The sequence below is a fragment of the Aotus nancymaae genome, unplaced genomic scaffold (assembly GCF_030222135.1).
Source record: "Aotus nancymaae isolate 86718 unplaced genomic scaffold, 86718_ANA_hifiasm-v0.15.2.pri h1tg000006l, whole genome shotgun sequence".
Lineage (NCBI taxonomy): Eukaryota > Metazoa > Chordata > Mammalia > Primates > Aotidae > Aotus > Aotus nancymaae.
The window spans coordinates 79,953,740-79,972,559 of record NW_026988417.1 but is presented as its reverse complement, the minus strand read 5'-3'; the positions used below and the strand labels follow the sequence as shown (position 1 = coordinate 79,972,559).

Sequence of the window (18,820 nt, the reverse complement as noted above, 5' to 3'; positions counted from 1 at the left end):
AATACTGGCTAAAAATGTGGGAAGGTGGTAGAGAGAAAGAAAGACAAGCAATCCTACAGGCCAAACTAATTTGTCTGCAGGCCCAACCTAGCCCTCAAGCTGCTTGTTTACAGCTTCTGCTCCAAAAAACCTGCCAGTCACTTGCTACTATTTTAAAACTTCTATATTTAGATCTTTTCAGGTTTAAAATTTGGCCTCTAAAGTGCAGGTGACTTATTCTTCATGCTTTCTTATAAGTGATTTGGAAGTCATCTGCTCCACACACCCATGGCAGCAGGAAACCCTGCACACAGATAACCTTACTCTGCTATCAATTTCCTAACACACTTAGGTCACACAGGTCTGCCCAAGCTCACTGAGGTCTAGGTTACAGAACCTAGTTACCACAATAAAACATTTTTAGAAAAGGGAACCTGAAAAGCTAGATAAGATTGTGTCAGAATCTTCTACCTTCCCTACAAGCTTCCAAATGTTGGGGGCAGAAGACAGACAGACTCGAGCTGGGAAGGAAAAGAGGAGGAGGGTCTTGGGGCTCCCACTCCTGTGTTTCTCTCCCAAAACTGCTCTGATGTCCTATTCAGGAGAGAAAACCCCATCCATTGGTTCAGTGTGATCCTTGTGCCTAAGACCCACATGTCAGGGAGCTTCTTGAGCCACCAGGAGAGGCCCCTCTAGCGCCCTGTGGTCCATCAGCTTTTCCAGAACAGTTGTCATTTCCAGGCTACAGAAAAAACTGCATGAGATACAGATTCCTCAGCCCATCTAAGGGAGAGCCTGGGAATTTTTATTTTTAACAATCTCTTTTTTTTAACAGGCTTCCCAGGTGATTCTGATGTGCTGCCAAGTTTCAGAATAAATGAAAAATTCCCTTTGATCTATGTACGGGGCTTATATCCTAGGAAGACTTCTCTAATGGTCTCTGCACATCATGCGGCATAAGCCACTGGCACATGCTCTTCCCTTTTCCTGGAATACTGACACTGCTTAAGCCCCAACATCCCTCACTTGGGCCACTCCCACTCTGATTCACCTTCAGCCCTCATTCAAATAGTACTTCTTCAGAGAAGCCTTCCTCAGCTCCTTAGTTCTAAGTCACAATCCCCTCTTACAGCTCTTATAAGAGCTTGCAGTTTCCTTTATAGCACTTGTCAAAGCTTCTTATACATAGATCTGAGTGATTACTCGACTAATGTCAGTTTCTAACTGGACAGTTAAGGTCCAAGAGGACTGGAACCATCCGGTTTTGCCCATCATTGAACACCATCCCCAGCACCAGGCCTGGCACACAACAGGGGCTCAAGATATTTTGGTTAGAATTGCTGAATTCATGATGTGTTTGTGAGACAGTGAGCTGCTTCAATGTATTTTGAGTGGTGCAGGAGCAGGATATGCACTATCGGCATATCCAGAAGTAAACTGCCTGAAGGTTTAGATTATCTCATCATAGGGAAGTCCCTCTTCTTGAGGTTTAAGCTAAATATGGAAGTAGGAAAGAATGTTTGCACATGTGAATGCAAAATGAATCACTATCACACAGTTTTCCACTGTGGGTTAATTCATGCAGTTGTTAGGCTGGTAGTTTATTGAAAATAGGAGGCTCAACTCAAGAGCTGCAATGAATCAAAGTGGTCCAACAATGAATTTATACTTGGGTCTTAGAAATCAGACGCAAGCATCTGGTAACAAAACGTTCCTAATGTGATGTCACAAGAGGCCACAAGGAAAAGAGCAATAGCTTTGCAGAAATCAGTCACAATCAGGACTCAAAGCCAGACTGATTTGGAGGAGGAATGAAGTAAGACCATAAGGATTCTTAGGTACACATGCTCAGTCCCAAGGTTTTAAATACCTACAAAATAAATACAAACAAATCTCAAATTCATTATTTCCAGTCCTGACATTTTCCCAGAGTTAGACAGCTATTTATGACTGCCACTTGTCACCTCTACCTGGATATATAACAGCATCTCAAACTTAACACATGAACTTAATGTATGACCCAACTAGAGCTCTTAGTTTTCCATGTCATTTCCCTCTCAGTAGCTGGTATCATCCCACCATCCTTGCCTTTCAAATAAAAAGCCTATCAGCCTTGTTTGATGTCTCACCTTCCCTCACCTCAGGCCACTCCTATCTCCAGTCAATCACAAAGCCCTATCAGTTCCCTACCACGCAGATCTAGAATTTGTCCACTTCGCACCACGTCCATGGCTAGCTACTATCCTACCCCAAGCCACTATCATTTCCACCTCCCAATTGGTCTCCCTGCTTCCACCTTTGCCCCCTCTAATCCATTTCCCACCCAGGAACCAGAGTTACAGTATTTTTAAAAGAAAAAAAGTAGGTATGTCCCTCCCCTGCTCAAAATTACCCAATGGTCTCCATCACAAAAATAGTATCAAATGCCTTTCATGGCCAAGAAGGCCCCTGTGGTCTTATTCCTTCCCATGTCTCCATTGAGAGCAAGAGCTCTCAATGTTCCAGTCATACTCCCCTCATTTCTGTTTATTTTTGGTGGGGGTGGGGGGGTGGCAGTTGAGACAGGTCTCGCTCTATCGCTTAGGCTGGATTTCAGTGACAGTATCTTGGCTCACTGCAACCTCAGCCTCTCAGGCTCAAGTGATCCTCCTATCTCAGCCTCCTCAGTAGCTGAGACTACCTTTAATTTTTTTGTAGAGATAGCATCTCACTATGTTGCCCAGGCTAGTCTTGAATTCCTGGGCTCAAGTGATCCTCCCACCTCGGCCTCCCAATGTGCCGGGATTAACAAGGCCATTCCTTTCCCCAAATTCAGGCCTTTGCACTTGTTTTCTCTTCCTGAAATGAAATTGAAATGCCTCTCTGAGCTCTGCATGACTGATACATGTTTATCCTCCAGGTCTCTGTGAAAGTTGCCTCCTCAAAGGGGCCTGTGCTAACCACCATTTTTAAGTCAGCCTCCTCTGATTCATCTTATTCTCATCACCCTCTTTACTTCTTACAGCACTCTTACCAACAGCTATGACTTCATTATATTTCTATCATCAATGCTCCCTCATTAGAATAGAAGGCCTATGAGACCACGGATCTGTCTAGTTTGATCTCAGCTGTATCACCAAGAGCTTAGTACAGTGCATGGAACATAGGTTGGCTGGTAGGGGTTGGAGGGGTTGGGGGTTGTTAATACCAGTTTGTTGAATGGATTTTTTAAAAAGGCAGAATGATTAAAGATAAAGTACGGCCAAGAAATACACAGGAAATGAAACTCACTGTATCCTCCATGGCTCTGCTGTAGGTTCAGTTGGGGTGACAATGTACAACTCTTCTGGTCAAAAACACAAACATCTCACCACTGCCACCACTGCTGCCACCAAACAGCAAGTCAAAAGAACTGGGTGTTCTAGCTCTGGCTCTGATATTAACTACAACTTTGGCAAAATGAAAGACTTTACCCTCTTAGACCTTATTTGCAAAATGAAAGCGCTGTGTGTTTAGCTTTAAAATTCAAACATTCTAAATTCAGTATATGATTTGGTATACCCATCTCTGCTTATTCCACTTCTCCTTTTCCATAAAAAGCCTACCTAGCACATACATCCTGTATCTGAAACCTGTGTCCAGGCATACCTTCCCACCTCCACATTCCATCCCAATGCACCCAGCCTCGGGGTCCACGTGCATGAGCACTCAGAGATGCCATGGTTTCTCTCTCTTTCACTTGTTATCTCTAGACAGAAAAGAGCAATATAAAGAAATCTCAATCTTCCCAACTGGGCAGGTCCACCTCTGATGTGGCAACTCTGCAGCTGGAAGGGATCCACATGAAATCGTGGAGTTCCAGCCCTGGCCTCAGATTGGTCACTTCACACTGCTAGACATCTTCCAGTTGACGTAAAACTAAAACTGACACTCCCAGAGAAAAACCAAATGCAGATTTTTGTGGTCCAGGCTTCTAGTCAGAAACTGACCTTTCGATAAATTTTTCCCTTAGGATCTTTGGAAGATTTAAACTTTAATTCTGAGAAAGACTTATCCCAGAGAAGAATACAAGTTTTTAGAGTACTAACTAAAACATAAAACCAAGTATTTCCCATAAGGGGAAAGGAAAAGACAAACAGTAAAGAATCCAGGTGGCTAGAGAATGAAGGAACAGAAAAAATAGAAAGAGCAGCTTTCCAATTTGGGTTCATTTGTAAAATTACTATTTCACAGAAGTAGTGGGAAGGGGTGGGGGAGAAATGAAACAAACCACAAAACCCAACTATCCTCACACTCAGAGCACTAGGAAAGAGAAAATTTCCTCTGACTTGCCTTAGGACCAATTCAGCAAATAAAGGAAAATGATTCAGTTACTTTCACACCCGCTTCTCCCAGCTCTACCAAGAGCCAGCTTCCCCTTCTGCCACAAATCCAAAAGTAACCCAGGCTACTGCTAATATTCTCACATATATTCAAAGTTTACCTGCTCTGGAGCTAATTCTCACATTTTTGGTCCCACATCTCTACACTTTCCTTGGGTTCACCGGAATAATATTCCTTGGATTCACAAGAAACATTAAAATTTGAAATTTAAAATTTAACTATTTTTTTTTAAACTTTCAAAAATAACCATTTTGCTAGGTGTGTAAACAGAAAATTGATGCTAAGTCTGTGAAACATGAGATCTTCATTAAAAGAACAAAATCAAATCCAAACCCTGACCAGAGAGCACCAAGATCCCTGCTTCCTGGATTGACAACTCCATTCCACCCTCTGGTCTCCTCATTTGCCCTCACATGGGTCACATAGAGCCCTCCATCTGTCTGACCTCCTCAGTTCCATCCTCCCACTCACCAACAGCGCCACGGGGCTCCCAGGCAGTTGGCACCACAGCTGCCACTGCCTGGCATGAGAACTCTGGCTGAGGCCAGAGGGAGCCATCGCATTAAAGGGAATGCTGACTGCAAACATGAAAGGTTTACTTCTGCTCCATTGTTGATAGCAGATGCACTGGTGCCAAGAAAACCCCCATTCTTCAATAATCAAATTTATGGAGGATTTTGTTCCTCAGAAAACATGCAAGAGCCAATTAACGTATTCCTATGTTTGAAATATGTATTAAATATGAGGAGTTTTAAGACACTGGAGTATCTCAATTCAGCCTACTTATTTCCACCCAAGAAAGCAGTAAGCGAAACAGAATCCTCCCAGGAAACCTAGGGCTGAATTACGCAGGTTCTTTAAGCATGTAGTACCAGAGACAGAAAACTCAATTGTTCTCTAATTGTTTCATGAGTGTAGGCTGATCTCTACGCTAATCTGTCGTGCAGCAACGAACAATTTCTCTGGCACAGAATCTTATGCTTCAGCATATGGTTGGGCATTTGGTAGACGATGCAAATATTTGCTAATTTGTCTTAAAATTGTTTTAAAGCAATTTTTTAGGTTTGTTATTTTTAGAAAGAATGTTAAGTTGTCCCTTTTGTCATTTTTTTTTTTAAACTGGGAACATACAGCTAACCCTATTTGATAAAGAAAGCAAAGAAATTCTCATTGAGTTCTTTATTGACTGAATTAGAAGGCAGGCGGAGTGACTGTTCTGAGGAGAGAGGATCTTAACTTGATTCTGCCTTCATGAAGCCACCTACCCCTACCTCCAACAGCACAAATGTTCAATAAATGGCTCAATGCATTAAATCTTCGTAAGTTAGGGTCAAAGGTGCAGTTCTACCATTGTTTTTACTCCTCCTTATTTTTCCTTAGCCCCTAAACAAGTCACATTTGGAAGACATCTGGAGGCACTCACAGCTCAAGAGCTCAGTGAGGATGGAACTCCAAAACACCTCTTTTTTTTTTTGAGACAGGGTTTTGCTCTTGTTGCCCAGGCTGGAGTGCAATGGCACAATTTCGGCTCACCGCAACCTCCACCTCCCAGGTTCAAGCGGTTCTTCTGCCTCAGCCTACTGAGTAGCTGGAATTACAGGCATGTACCACCATGCTCAGCAAATTTTGTATTTTTAGTAGAGATGTGGTCAGCTTGGGTCTCGAACTCCTGACCTCAGGTGATCCACATGTCTCAGCCTCCCAAAGTGCTGGGATTACAGGCATAAGCCACCGAACCCGGCCTCCAACCCCCATCTTCTAAACCAGTAGTTGACACTAGAAAGCTACAGATTGCCCTCCTGGAAGATAAAGGTTATTTTTCCAGGTAGGAATCCACCCTCCACCTAAGGAATTTTACCTTCCGGCATTAAGTAAGACATACCTGGATGGCACAAATGTCTCTGAGCAATAAAGATGAAAATTAGAATGTTTATACAATAGATATAACTAAACCACAGACTTTACATTAAAAGATAAGTTTTAAAATTCACTTCAAACATTTCACTTGGCACTACTAATCTTAATTTTGGAGAAACTGGTACTACTTTAAAATTCAGTGATAGGATGTGTGCTCTGCATCTCCTCATTCAAACACAATGCTGCTGTTTATCCATGAAGTAGAAAAATAAATTTTTTTTCTTACTTTTAAAAAATACATCATTTGGGTTACTTTTAAAACCCATAGTTGAATAATATTCCATATTATATTTGTGACTCACTCTCAAGTGAAATGTCACCATACACCTACTCTTCTTTTTCAGGTGATAAATAATAAAATATTACAACAGAACTTTAGTTACAAAGTTTCTTACAATTTACAGGGAACAAGTCCTTTTAAAATAAGAAAAATTAAGAGACTGTCACCCTATTTTTACTTTTTTACAGTTTAGATCTCAGGAAAAACTGAGTCTGAGGAAATACTAATCAAAAAAATTTTTTTCTTCACATTGTTACATCAGTGTCTCCCAAAACAATAAATAAGACACCTGAAAACCTTCCTGAAACATTCTGGTAACCGAAATCTTCTCTATCTTGATTGGGTTCTGGATCCTCTATGTTTTACTGTGTATAAATTTTGGCTCAATAAAAAGGTTCTGTAAGCCTTTCTGCAAACTGCATTTCAATATCTATCATCAGTAGTCCATCTCAGAATTGAGATTTTCATGGGTTATTAACAAGATCCTAAAGCCAAAAAGAAATCCCCTACCCAAAAGCCATGGACTAACCTCCCCACCTTGCCCGACCTCCTCCGGACATTTTCATCTCAAATCTGTCTTCAAATTGGAATTGCCCAAGATAAAAAATTCCACACACCTCAACTGACTGAGAAGGCATCTTCAGTTTGGTGAGCTTGACTTTGGCAGGCACTTTCAAGTCTGTTTTCTCAAAGGTCTGCTGTCGATAGTCCTCTGGCAGTGGTTTCAGTTCAGGAGATTCACTAGGAGCCTGATCTTGACCATCCATGGGCCGGACATAAGCCGTGGGCTTCTGCTGCATTGCAACACTTTTTGAGGGTAGGGAGGGAGGTGGAAATGACTGAGAAGGTGGCTGGGGAGGGGCCACCGAACTGTCTTGAGGGATCTCTTTATCATGGACTTTCACTGCTAGGTCCTTGGGAGATTTGGCTGGGCAATAGCCCTTACTGTTATTGTTGCTGCCATGAACCTTGCTGCTTCCTTGCGTCCGGGAAAGAGTTTGCTGGTTGGAATGTATAGGTGACAAAGGGGGAACTGGGGAAGGCAAAGAGGAGATTAAGGGAGAAATCTCCCTCTCTGGAGCCGAGTCTGTCACCGAAGCACAATGGTCTCCATCAGCTCTTTGGTCACCTTTCTTGTGATGAGTAGAGCTGTACCCCTCCTGACCAAGGTGATCCTGGGTCAGGTGCTGGCTGTCTGGTGGGCCGTAGCTTTTGGCATGGAGACTTGGCATTGGTTCAGTTCTTGGCTGCGCCATCTTTGGATTGTGGCTAATGCTGCCAACAGAAAGTGGTCCAGACGCAGGAGTGTGAATGGACTGGTGGTGGACGCTAGTGTGGAAGGAGTTGGATGGAATGCTGCTCCCCTTATCAGGAATTAAAGGATATTTCGGCTTTCCCAATCTAGTTTCAGAAGCATCCAAGCGATGAGTATGGGACTTAGTACTAAGGAACTCCTTTACTTCTTCGTAGTTTCCCAGCATGTTCTGTATTCGACTAGACAGCTCATCACCTTTTGCTGTCTGGAAATAAAAGAGAATTAGAGAATGAAAAAAAACTAAGAAAAACTATCATTTAACAAACCACGTTACATAATACTATTAAGGAAAAAACTCTGAACTTCATGTATGAAATATAGAATTTTTTTTTTTGAGACAGAGTTTCACTCTTGTTACCCAGGCTGGAGTGCAATGGCGCGATCTCGGCTCACTGCAACCTCCGCCTCCTGAGTTCAAGCAATTCTCCTGCCTCAGCCTCCCAAGTAGCTGGGACTACAGGCGCACGCCACCATGCTCAGCTAATTTTTTGTATTTTTAGTAGAGATGGGGTTTCACCTTGTTGACCAGGATGGTCTTGATCTCTTGACCTCGTGATCCACCCGCCTCGGCCTCCCAAAGTGCTGGGATTATAGGTGTGAGCCACTGTGCCCAGCCCGACATATAGAATTTAATATGCCATTTTAACTCAATTCTCTTGTTGAGAAGACTACCATGGACACATATTAGTAATTGTAGGAGACTAACATTACAAAAGAAAACCACAAACTTTGGTAATTCTGACCAACAACGTTCAAAGAATTTTCATACTTTGTTTTCAAAAACAATCTCTAGAATAAGTTAGAGTAAGTTATCTTATTTGCACAGCTGTGACCCTTGTTCGAACTCAATTATACTGAATTGTTTCATCACAGGGTTCAAGATTGTGATAAATCAGACCTTCAACTGCTAGTATTGAGTAAAATACCTTGTAGGGCTCTCCAAAAAGGGGAATCTTTTCAGGAAACGTCTCTTTCTCTTGGTGAGCTTCCTGGTTGCGTCTTTCCTTCTCTCTAATTCGAAGCAGGTTTCTGTCGTCATTATACAAACTGTTTCAGATGCCACAAAAGAATGAAAACAATAAAATTTATCAGTCTCCAAGTTTTGTCATGGATACATGCATTCAATGAGGGAGGAAGACGGGTCTGGAAAGCAGCAGTGATAACGTCTCTGATTTAAAGAAAGCCTAAGTCCCTTAAAACCCAGCCTTAGGCTGAGGCCTCAGTCACTTGGCTGTGACCCTCCAGCATGTGGTCCTGGCTCCCAGAACCCAAGCATTCACTCTGGGCTATGGTCTCCATCATGACTCAGGACTGATTCCAAACTGAACAGCCTTTTATAGGCAGCAGTGGAACTGAGACAAGATTAATGATATTTTTATTTTCAGCTTGCAAAATATGGGTTAGAGGTGGAAGCTTTTCATCTGCAGCAGTCAGCAGGATGTGAACTTTAGAAAGGCTGTTTTCCTGGATCAGTAGCATACATTTTGAAAGATTAAAATCAAAAGGCTTATTTCATAATTAAAAGATTACCAGACACCCAAAACAGCATTTACTTTATTCTCAGTCTACTCTACTGGGAGTGTCTTGGCATGTAAACCCCACAAAAATGATTTTTATTTCTCATTTCAAATGTCAAGGATGAGAAAATCCAATTATAGATGTCAGCCCTACCTATGGAGAACAACTTATAATCTGACTGCCCTACTTTAACCACATAAAAATGTACCCTAAATCATCAGCCCTTGCACCAAAGGGGTTAAACAGCATTCAGCAAGAAACAAATCAGAGACGGAGACCCAAAGTAGTGCTGTTTTAGCCAACACATAAACCAAAAGTGGGCTTGCCTCATTGTCGGCAGCACAGGCCACTTCCCAACCCTCACATGCAATGTATGATTAAAAAATGAAATAGCTATAAAATAACTTCTATCTTCATAGACTTGCTCCTAGGGAATTTACTGAATGTTTTCTCCCAATGCCATTTGAACAAACAGGAAAATATTTTAGTGTCTAGCTAAGGTTGTCAGTACCTTCAGAAACTCTAGCCCTGATGTGAGACACCCTTCCCCAACCCGTTTCCTGGCCTCTTTGCTCTCTTCTGACTTTTCTTATTTCCTCTGACAAGAGCCTACTGGTCTCCCTGCCTCCCCCATATCTTATCCCTTTAATCCAGCCTTCTCATGAAAAAGAAACCTGATCTAAAGCCCCGGTCCTCATGTCACTATCCATATTTTAAAGTAAAGAGCATTTGATGGCTCTTTACTACTGAGGAATAAACTCTATAAATTTGTGCTTTGGCATTAAAATGCCGCCAAAGTCTGGCACAGATCTACTCTCTAGAAATTATCCACTGTCCCCCTGCAGGCCTGCCACATGCATTCTACTTGACAGTCAGTCAGTTATGTCCATCCCCTGAACATACCCTGTAAGGCAGCCTCTTGCTCTAATTTCCACCAGGCTCTCTTTACTGAAAGATTACTATTTCTTCCAGGGACAGCTTCCTTAGAAAGTATGACTCTCTTATAAACCACCTCTATATTCCAGTCACACCTGACTACTCCCCATTCCTCAGTGATATCTTAGACTTTGATGCTTTCATTCCAGTCACAAATTTCCACTGCCTCTCTCCACCACACACTCCCATCCTTAATTTTCAGCTTCCAGCAAATCTCTGGAATGATTCAAATCTCACTCACTCTAAAGGTTTCCTCAAATCCCCCAAGTATGTGCTTACCTAACACATCAATTAGTTGTTCTCTCTCCTCCTCCCCTTTCCCCTAGCATGTGAACTCCATCAGAATAGAACCTCCCAAATTTGCCACCTCTCTTGGTGCCAAAGCATGGTACTCTGCACAGAAGGTAATCATTAAATATTTTTAGGTTTAAAAAACACCCACTAGGGGCTGCGCAGAGTGGCTCATGCCTGTAATCCCAGCACTTTAGGAGGTTGAGGTCAGGAGTTTGAGACCAGCCTGGCTAACATGGTGAAACCCTGTTTCTACTGAAAATACAAAAAATTAGCCGGGTGTGGTAGCCCAGGCCTATGATCCCAGCTACTTGGGAGGCTGAGGCAGGAGAGTGGTTTGTACCCGGGAAGCAGAGGTTGCAGTGAGCCGAAATCATGCCACTGCACTCCAGCCTAAGCAACAGAAGGAGACTCCGTCTCCAAAAAAAAAAAAAAAAAACACCCACTAGGTATATTTTTATAAACTTACAACTTTTCAAAAAAGATTTAATGCTGGAAGATATATGCAAAAATTATTTTTAAAAATCATCTAAAAAGTAATCAGGTATTTCTATAACCTTTCTATCTATGGGGGTAGGATGAAGGGAGAGAAATTAGCTGCCTGACTCTGAATTCGCTATGATGTGAAGAATTACCTCCTTAGGCCAGGCATGGTGGCTCACACCTGCAATCCCAGCACTTTGAGAGGCTGGGGTGGGCGGATCACAAGGTCAAGAGATTGAGACCATCCTGGCCAACATGGTGAAACCCCATCTCTACTAAAAATACAAAAATTAGCTGGACATGGTGGCGCGTGCCTATAGTCCCAGCTACTGGGGAGGCTGAGGCAGAACAATCTATTGAACCTGGGAGGCAGAGGTTGCAGTGAGCCAAGATCGCGCCACTGTACTGCAGCCTGGTGACAGAGGAAAACTCCGTCTCGAAAAAAAGGCCGGGCACAGTGGCTCACACCTGTAATCCTACCACTTTGGGAGGCAAAGGTGGGCAAATCACAAGGTCAGGAGTTCAAGACCAGCCTGACCAACATGGTGAAACCCTATCTCTACTAAAAATACAAAAATTAGCCAGGCGTGGTGGGGCGCACCTGTTATCCCAGCTACTCAGGAGGCTGAGGCAGGAGAATCACTTGAACATGGGAGGCGGAGGTTGCAGTGAGCTGAGATCACATCACTGCACTCCAGCCTGGGCGACAGAGCGAGACTCCATCTCAAAAAAAGAAAAAACAAAAAATTATCTCCTTAGACCTGTGTATCAAAAACTTTTCCTAGATGATGGATATTGCAATAGACGATTTTAAAAGAACTCTTAAAACCACAAAGTAATAATTTATGCTAGTCAAAATACTGAAAAGAAGCAGCTGCTGAACCAGAAACTGGCCGTGGAGTCTTCTGTAATGGAGTCTGAGTCTAACCTGTTTCAGACAGTTAAACTTACTTCTGGCTGGCAGTAGCACACTGGCCTTGATGACACTCAATTCCTTTCCACTATTTAATGATTTTGGTAATTCCTCTTGTTGATTCAAAAGATCACATGCCATTAGCATATAACCATAGAAGCCAAGTAAGCAGGTTAATCAGGAAATAACTTCTTTTTTCCTTCAAACTTGTTTTACGGCCTCTTTGAGCCAGTTTGCAGGAAGAGTTGAGCAGGCAACTATCCTCTGAGCAACTATGCTTCTCTTCTCCCAAACTATCCAGTGCACGCACCCTGAAGCAATCAAGATGGGCCGAGGGGTGAATGGGTGGAGGGAAGCTTACCATAGGCATGAGCTTGTCTGCTTGGCTATTTTCTCACCACTAAGGGAGTCCTTCCCTCTCCGATGCTGCCACTTAGAACAGTGGAGTCTCTATACCTGGTTGGTGTTCACAGCCTTAGGCTCCGCTTCACAGGGCAGAGCTCCACCCCTTCTAAATAAATGCTACCTTTGTCTCAGAGAAGGGAACTCCAAATGGCAATTCTCAGTACAGAATCCAAAAGGGAGGGTGTGAAGAGTTGTACTTCAACTAACAGGCAACTCAGAGTCCTCAATCTTCTCATCAATTCCACACACCGAATTCTCCTTTAACAAAGTCAAGTTGGTTTAAAAATCACTAAAATATTTTTAATTCAATCAGTTCAGCCTTGTATTAGCCTTATCTCAGCATCAGTTGGGTTTCTCCCATACTTCTAGATTTTCATTTCAAAATATTGAAAACTGCTACAGAAATAACCAGAAGAACCCAATTAAGCCATTCTTTCACAAAATTCCTAACACTAGTTTATTACTATGTGATTCTAAAATCAAGAAATCTTCCACAGGGAGGAAATCCTATTAAATTAAGGATTCTAGTTGATTAAGATTTTACTTCATTAGTGTCAAAGAAATTAAAAATCCACACTAAGATTTTATTGACAGACACATAATTTTACACCTATTTTGAGACAAATTGTCTTTTTTTGATTCACCATCACCCTTCAACTAAAAGCCCTGTAAGTAGTGAGGTTAAAAAAAAGACATCATGGATATCACTGGTAGGATGAGTGTTACGAGGTCCAGGCTTCATGAAAGAAACTCTCCCCACACTGTCCAAGAACTCTCTCTTGGGTCGAACTCACAAAAACTCCTGGGCAGGGCAGAGGAAGACAGAAGACACAGGAAGTTCACAGGAGTAGAGGTAGGCTTTGAGCCCCTGTTCTCAGTTGCCTCCTTTCCCCTTGAAACTAAATGGTTTTGCCAGTCACACTGAATAGCTTTCTGGTTTCTTGTTGCAAATTTGCAATGGCTTAGCAAATGATTTGTTAAATGCTCCCAGGCAAATGTTTTGTGAATGTTTTCTTTTTCTTGGTTCCATTTTGAGATAAAATAATATGAAATTTTAAAAATAAAAACCCACAATTCATACCATAAGTAAACCCTTGTTCAGCCTGTACACATCATTGATTAAACCAAGGAGTAAGCAAGAAAGGGGCAGATGGGAAAATTTTTTAGTGATGGAATTTTAGGAAAACTCTGTAATAACCTTTTTTTTTTTTTCTGAGATGGAGTTTCACTCTGTCGCCCAGGCTAGAGTGCACTGGCGCCATCTTGGCTCACTACAACCTCTGCCTCCTGGGTTCAATCTACTCTCCTGTCTCAGCCTCCTGAGTAGATAGGATTAGAGGCACCCAACACCACTCCTGGCTAATTTTTGTATTTTTAGTAGAGACAGGGTTTCACCAAGTTGGCCATGCTGGTGGGAACTCCTGACCTCAAGTGATGCACTCACCTCAGCCTCCCAAAGTGCTGGGATTACACGCATGAGCCAGTGCGCTGTATGTAATCACCTTTCAATAACTACAAGTTAACTGTCACTTTAATAAAGGTGGTCTTTTTTTTTGGTGGGGGAGGGTCCTATGTTCAGGAAAAACATATCCCAATATCAGCCTGGCCATCCTTTCCCATTGTTCCGAATAGAATATAGTGAGTTACAAGTTCTTCTTAGCTGATTTGACATGGTACTGTGCATTACCTAAGAGGTTCTCAAACCTGAGTCAGTCAGCTGGAGGGTTTGTCAAAAAACAGATCACAGAGACCTACAGAGTTTCTGATGCAGTAGACCTGACATGTGGCCTGAGGCTTGTACGTCGAACAAGTTTCCAGAGGGTCTCCAGGGGTAAAAGACAGCTCATTCTTTTTGGGGTTACCAAAATACAAAAGCAATGATTACAGCAGCAGCCTGCCAAGGACTGGCATCACTCAGCATGTTAGTCAGCACTGATTTAGGCACTATCGTATCAGTCTTCTATTTAATTTTCACAGCAACCCTATGAGAGTGGGATTATTAACCCCATTTTCCAAGTGAAAAAAGAAAGCTCACAGATTGACTTGCGGCCAGGAGCGGCAGCTCACACCTGTAATCCCAGCACTTTGGGAGGCCAAGGTGGGAGAATCACTTGAGGTCAGGAGTTCAAGACCAGCTTGGCCAACGTGGTGAAACCCTGTCTCTACTAAAGATACAAAAAATTAACTGGACATGGTGGTATGCACCTGTAATTCCTGCTACTTAGAAGGCTGAGGTAGGAGAATTGCTTGAACCGGGGAGGTGAAGGTTGCACTATGCTGAGATCACACCACTGCACTCCAGCCTAGGCGACAGAGAGAGACTCCATCTCAAAAATAAAACATAAAATAAAATAAAATAAAATAAAATAACCAGGCTGGGCACAGTGGCTCACGCCTATATCTTATAATCCAGCACTTTGGGAGGCCAAGACAGGTGGGTCACCTGAGGTCAGGAGTTCGAGACTAGCATGAACAACATGGAGAAACCCTATCTCTACTAAATATACAAAATTAGCCGGGCGTGGTGGTGCATGCCTATAATCCCAGATAGCAGGCTCGGACAGGAGAATCCCTTGAACCTGGGAGATGGAGGTTACGGTGTGCTAAGATTGCACCACTGCACTCCAGACTGGGTAACAAAAGCAAAACTCCGTCTCAAAAAAAGAGGGGCAGGGGATTGACTTGCTCACAAATGATAGACCTGAACATTTGAACCTTCAAGTACCTGGCAAGAAAGCTTATGCTCTCAGCCACAGTTCTGCTAGCAAAGCTGTCACGCTGCATTAAATAGGGCAATGAAAAGACAAAGAAGGTACGCTAAAGTGTGCTAACTTATAACCACTCATAATTCCTTAGTCTCAAAGAAATTCAGAGCCACAAAATTGATGTTTGGTTAAATGGATCCACACAGGGCTATCCTTGAGGAAGGACCTAACAGAGGGCCTCTTTGAAAGAAGGATAGCCAACAGCATGAAGCTACTCTTAAAGTTATAAAAACTGTGGGCCAGGCACAGTGGCTCACGCCTGTAATCCCAGCACTTTGGGAGGCCAAGGTGGGCGGATCACCTGAGGTCAGGAGTTTGAGACCAACCTGGCCAACATGGCAAAACGCCGTCTCTACTAAAAATACAAAAAATAGCCAAGCTCAGTGATGGCAGGCGCCTGTAATCCCAGCTACTCAGGAGGCTGAGGAAGTAGAATCGCTAGAACCCGGGAGGCAGAGGCTGCAGTGAGCCGATACTGCCCTACTGCACTCCAGCCTGGGCAACAGAGTGAGACTCTGTCTCAAAAAGATAAATAACATAAAATAAAATAAAAATAAAAACTGTGCTACAATTCTTGTCTTACAGCCTCTGAAGTGCCCCTGGGAAGGAGGATACAAAGTCTGACCACCCCACAGACACCATGAATTCTACTGTAAGTCTGCACAATATATTTAGACAGGGAAATAATTCTCTTTTCAGGAGCCAAGTTCTTGTCTTCAGATCACATGCTACTGTCCACCATCTTTGAGGTTCAACCTGATGTATCAAATGATCTCTACAGAATCCATCAAGTCACCTCCTCCACATTTTTTTTTTTTTTTAGTTACGTTAACTAGAAATGCGGGGAGCCACAGGCTTCAATGTCCAGTGCCTGGTGACAGCAGTCACATGTGAAAACTTGCCATGTAGAACATAAACACTCAAGCCATGTGAGGGTAACTGTGCCACAGATGTTTCACTGACCAGATCCACTAACTCAGCAAAGGAGCTTGAATGAAGCTTTGGAAATCTGAAATGTGCCAGGTTGCTCTCACTTTTGGAGAGGTGGTGAAAATACTGAGGAATTCAGAGCTGCCTGTTCAGCCCCTCAATACAGTCATTTAGTCAACCCCATGCTGGGGCCTGTCAGGGCACATTTACTCTGACTTTTCAAATGCTTCTTGGGGGTAGGGATGGATGTGTTTAAAATACTGTGGCAAAATGTAAGAAATCACAACTCTGTAAGGATTAGTGACAGTGATTCCTTTTTCTCTCTCCCTTGCACTAAAAAAGGAAATAGCATATTTGGATGAGGAAAAGATAGTAACACAAAGGCCCAAGTTAGGCATGAGACGTGGGGCAGTGTGTTGGCTCTGGTATCATCTGGCTGTAAGCACCTTCTCCCAGGCTGGAGCCCATGGGCCCTGCTGCTAAACTAGGTTAGTCATGCAGGATCGCTAAATGCCATTCGGTGCTTCCATGGCAACTCACGGCCCACAGGGCTGGCTGTGCACAGCTGACTACCCATTTATCACCCTTGACTGGTCACTTCACATAGGCTTTCCTCTGATAGATGTCACCAACTCTCTAAAATTTGGGTTTAAATTTTTAACTCTCTCTTGGATGACAGAGTGTGATTTCTCCTGTATATTTATCTTCATAAGCATGGAGACATGTGGCAGGAAGAAAAGGGAAAATCCTAAAATCAACAGTGTACATTAACTCTGGAAAGGATTAAGTCTTATTACTGTTTAGAAGCACTATGCCATTCTGATTTGAATGTACAAAGGACAGAGCAACACGTAAACACACAAAAGTTGGGCAACCCCAGCTTAGAGGATGGTGAGATAGAGATCTGTCACAAACAGGGAGGCAAAAAGACAGGATGCTAGGGTTCTTCCTCACCATGCAAGTGACTTTTTTTATTTTAAAAGCCACCTCTCAACTTTTTAAGTCCATCTTTTGGCCTTTTGTTTCTACATTCCCCTATTCCTACCATCTAACATGCAGGAAACATTTTTCACACATTGACTTTATGAAAAAACATCAACGTACTTCAAAGTGCAGTATTAGTTTGACTTCCAAATACAATTTAAACATGAGAAATCAAAGTGGCTCCATGTCTGAAGGAAGGATAAAACGTTGCTTCAAAGAATGGAGAATTTTTTTCTCGCTCCATCCATGTGAAAGAATTTGTAACAGACTTTCTCATAATAAAAATCACTCAGCTAAATTGTCACAGGTTTTTCACTCTCAATACCTAACATGCAGAATGTTCTTAAAATTTATAAAGGAAGTAATCAGAGACTTAATCCAAAAACAAAATCTTACAATCTGATTTCATATTAAAAGTATCAGCCAAGTACAATAACAAAATAGCACGATATCAGTTGTTTTCCTGCAAGAGCCCCCAGGGGATTATCTCATATATTAGCACTCTATGCTACTCACCTGTTTGCCACAGAAGGTTCAGCCTTATTATAATTTATTGTAATAGTTATTTTTAAAGTTTTATGTGACCCCATTTTGCAAAATTAAATCAATCTTTAAAACACTGCCCACATAATTTCTTGCCATTCTCCTCTGGGAGGGTGATACATGACAATGAAATTTATATTCTTCATACCCATCATAAACTCCAGGACTCAGAGTCAGTAAGATAGTTTGCATATCTTAAATACATCCTCCAAGTTTTAAATTGAGAAAGACTCTACACTTGGGCAAACGTGACTAAAAAGTCACATCAATTCTAAGGAGATACGCAGTCATTTACCTCTCAAAATGAACTTTCCAGGTACTTCTGTATGCCTGTTAACATGCAGCAAAGATCTGAAAGATACATTTCACAACAACCTACCAAGCAGGGCCAGGCAAGGTGGCTCACGCCTGTAATCCCAGCACTTAGGGAGGCTGAGGCAGGTGGATCTTAATCGAGGTCAGGAGTTCAAGGCTAGCCTGGCGAACATGGTAAAACCCCGTCTCTACCAAAAACACCAAAAATTAGCCAGGTGTGGTGGCAGGAGCCTGTAATCCCAGCTACTCAGGAGGCTGATGCAGGAGATTGCTTGAACCCAGGAGGTGAATGTTGCACTGAGCTGAGATCGCGCCACTGCATTCAGCCTGGGCGATACCTTACTGGCTCTTTGGGCAGGGGGCGGGACCCTACCAAGCAGCATCAGATCAGGGATAAAGAAATACTGGAGTGTTAATCATTTTTGCAATAACTCTTATTAGAAGCTCTGAAAACTGATTTTGGGTTCTGAACTCAGTCTTAGATTGTTAGCAAGTAATTTTAGATCCATCTGCGTAAAGCAGAATCTCAAATTAGCTGGGCATGGTGACACAGGCCTATAGTCCCAACTACTTGGGAAGCTGAGCTAGGAGGATCACTTGAGCCTGAGAGACAGAAGTTGCAGTGAGCCGAGGTCACACCCTGCACTCCAGCCTCAGTGACAAGCAAGATGGAGCAACAAGCTGCCTCAAAAAAAAAAAAAAAAAGGAGGGGGAGAGAGAAAAAAAGCATTCAAACACCAGCAGTTGATGTTTTTTAACTGGGGTAGTCAATATAACCCATTTTGTTTCTCTTAATAGATCTCCTAAATTATTTTGAGAGGCATTTTTTACCTTACAGATGGAAAAACAAAAAGAACTTGTCTTCCTCATCAATCGGTTTTTAA

General features: G+C 42.5%; 1 protein-coding gene across 11 annotated transcripts in view; it reads right to left on the bottom strand.

Annotated features, from left to right (window-relative positions):
- AFF1 (ALF transcription elongation factor 1) overlaps positions 1-18,820 on the bottom strand; it is a 201,481-nt gene that overhangs the window by 85,357 nt on the left and 97,304 nt on the right. For 10 of the 11 annotated variants that reach the window (XM_012437714.2, XM_012437709.2, XM_012437711.2 and 7 more), the window contains 2 exons: positions 8,780-8,900; positions 7,156-8,058 (listed from right to left, as the gene is read on the bottom strand). In XM_012437714.2, coding sequence (XP_012293137.1) covers positions 7,156-8,058; positions 8,780-8,900 — 1,024 coding nt within the window. The remainder of the gene's footprint in view (positions 1-7,155; positions 8,059-8,779; positions 8,901-18,820) is intronic. The other variant, XM_064368998.1, reaches the window with a different exon arrangement.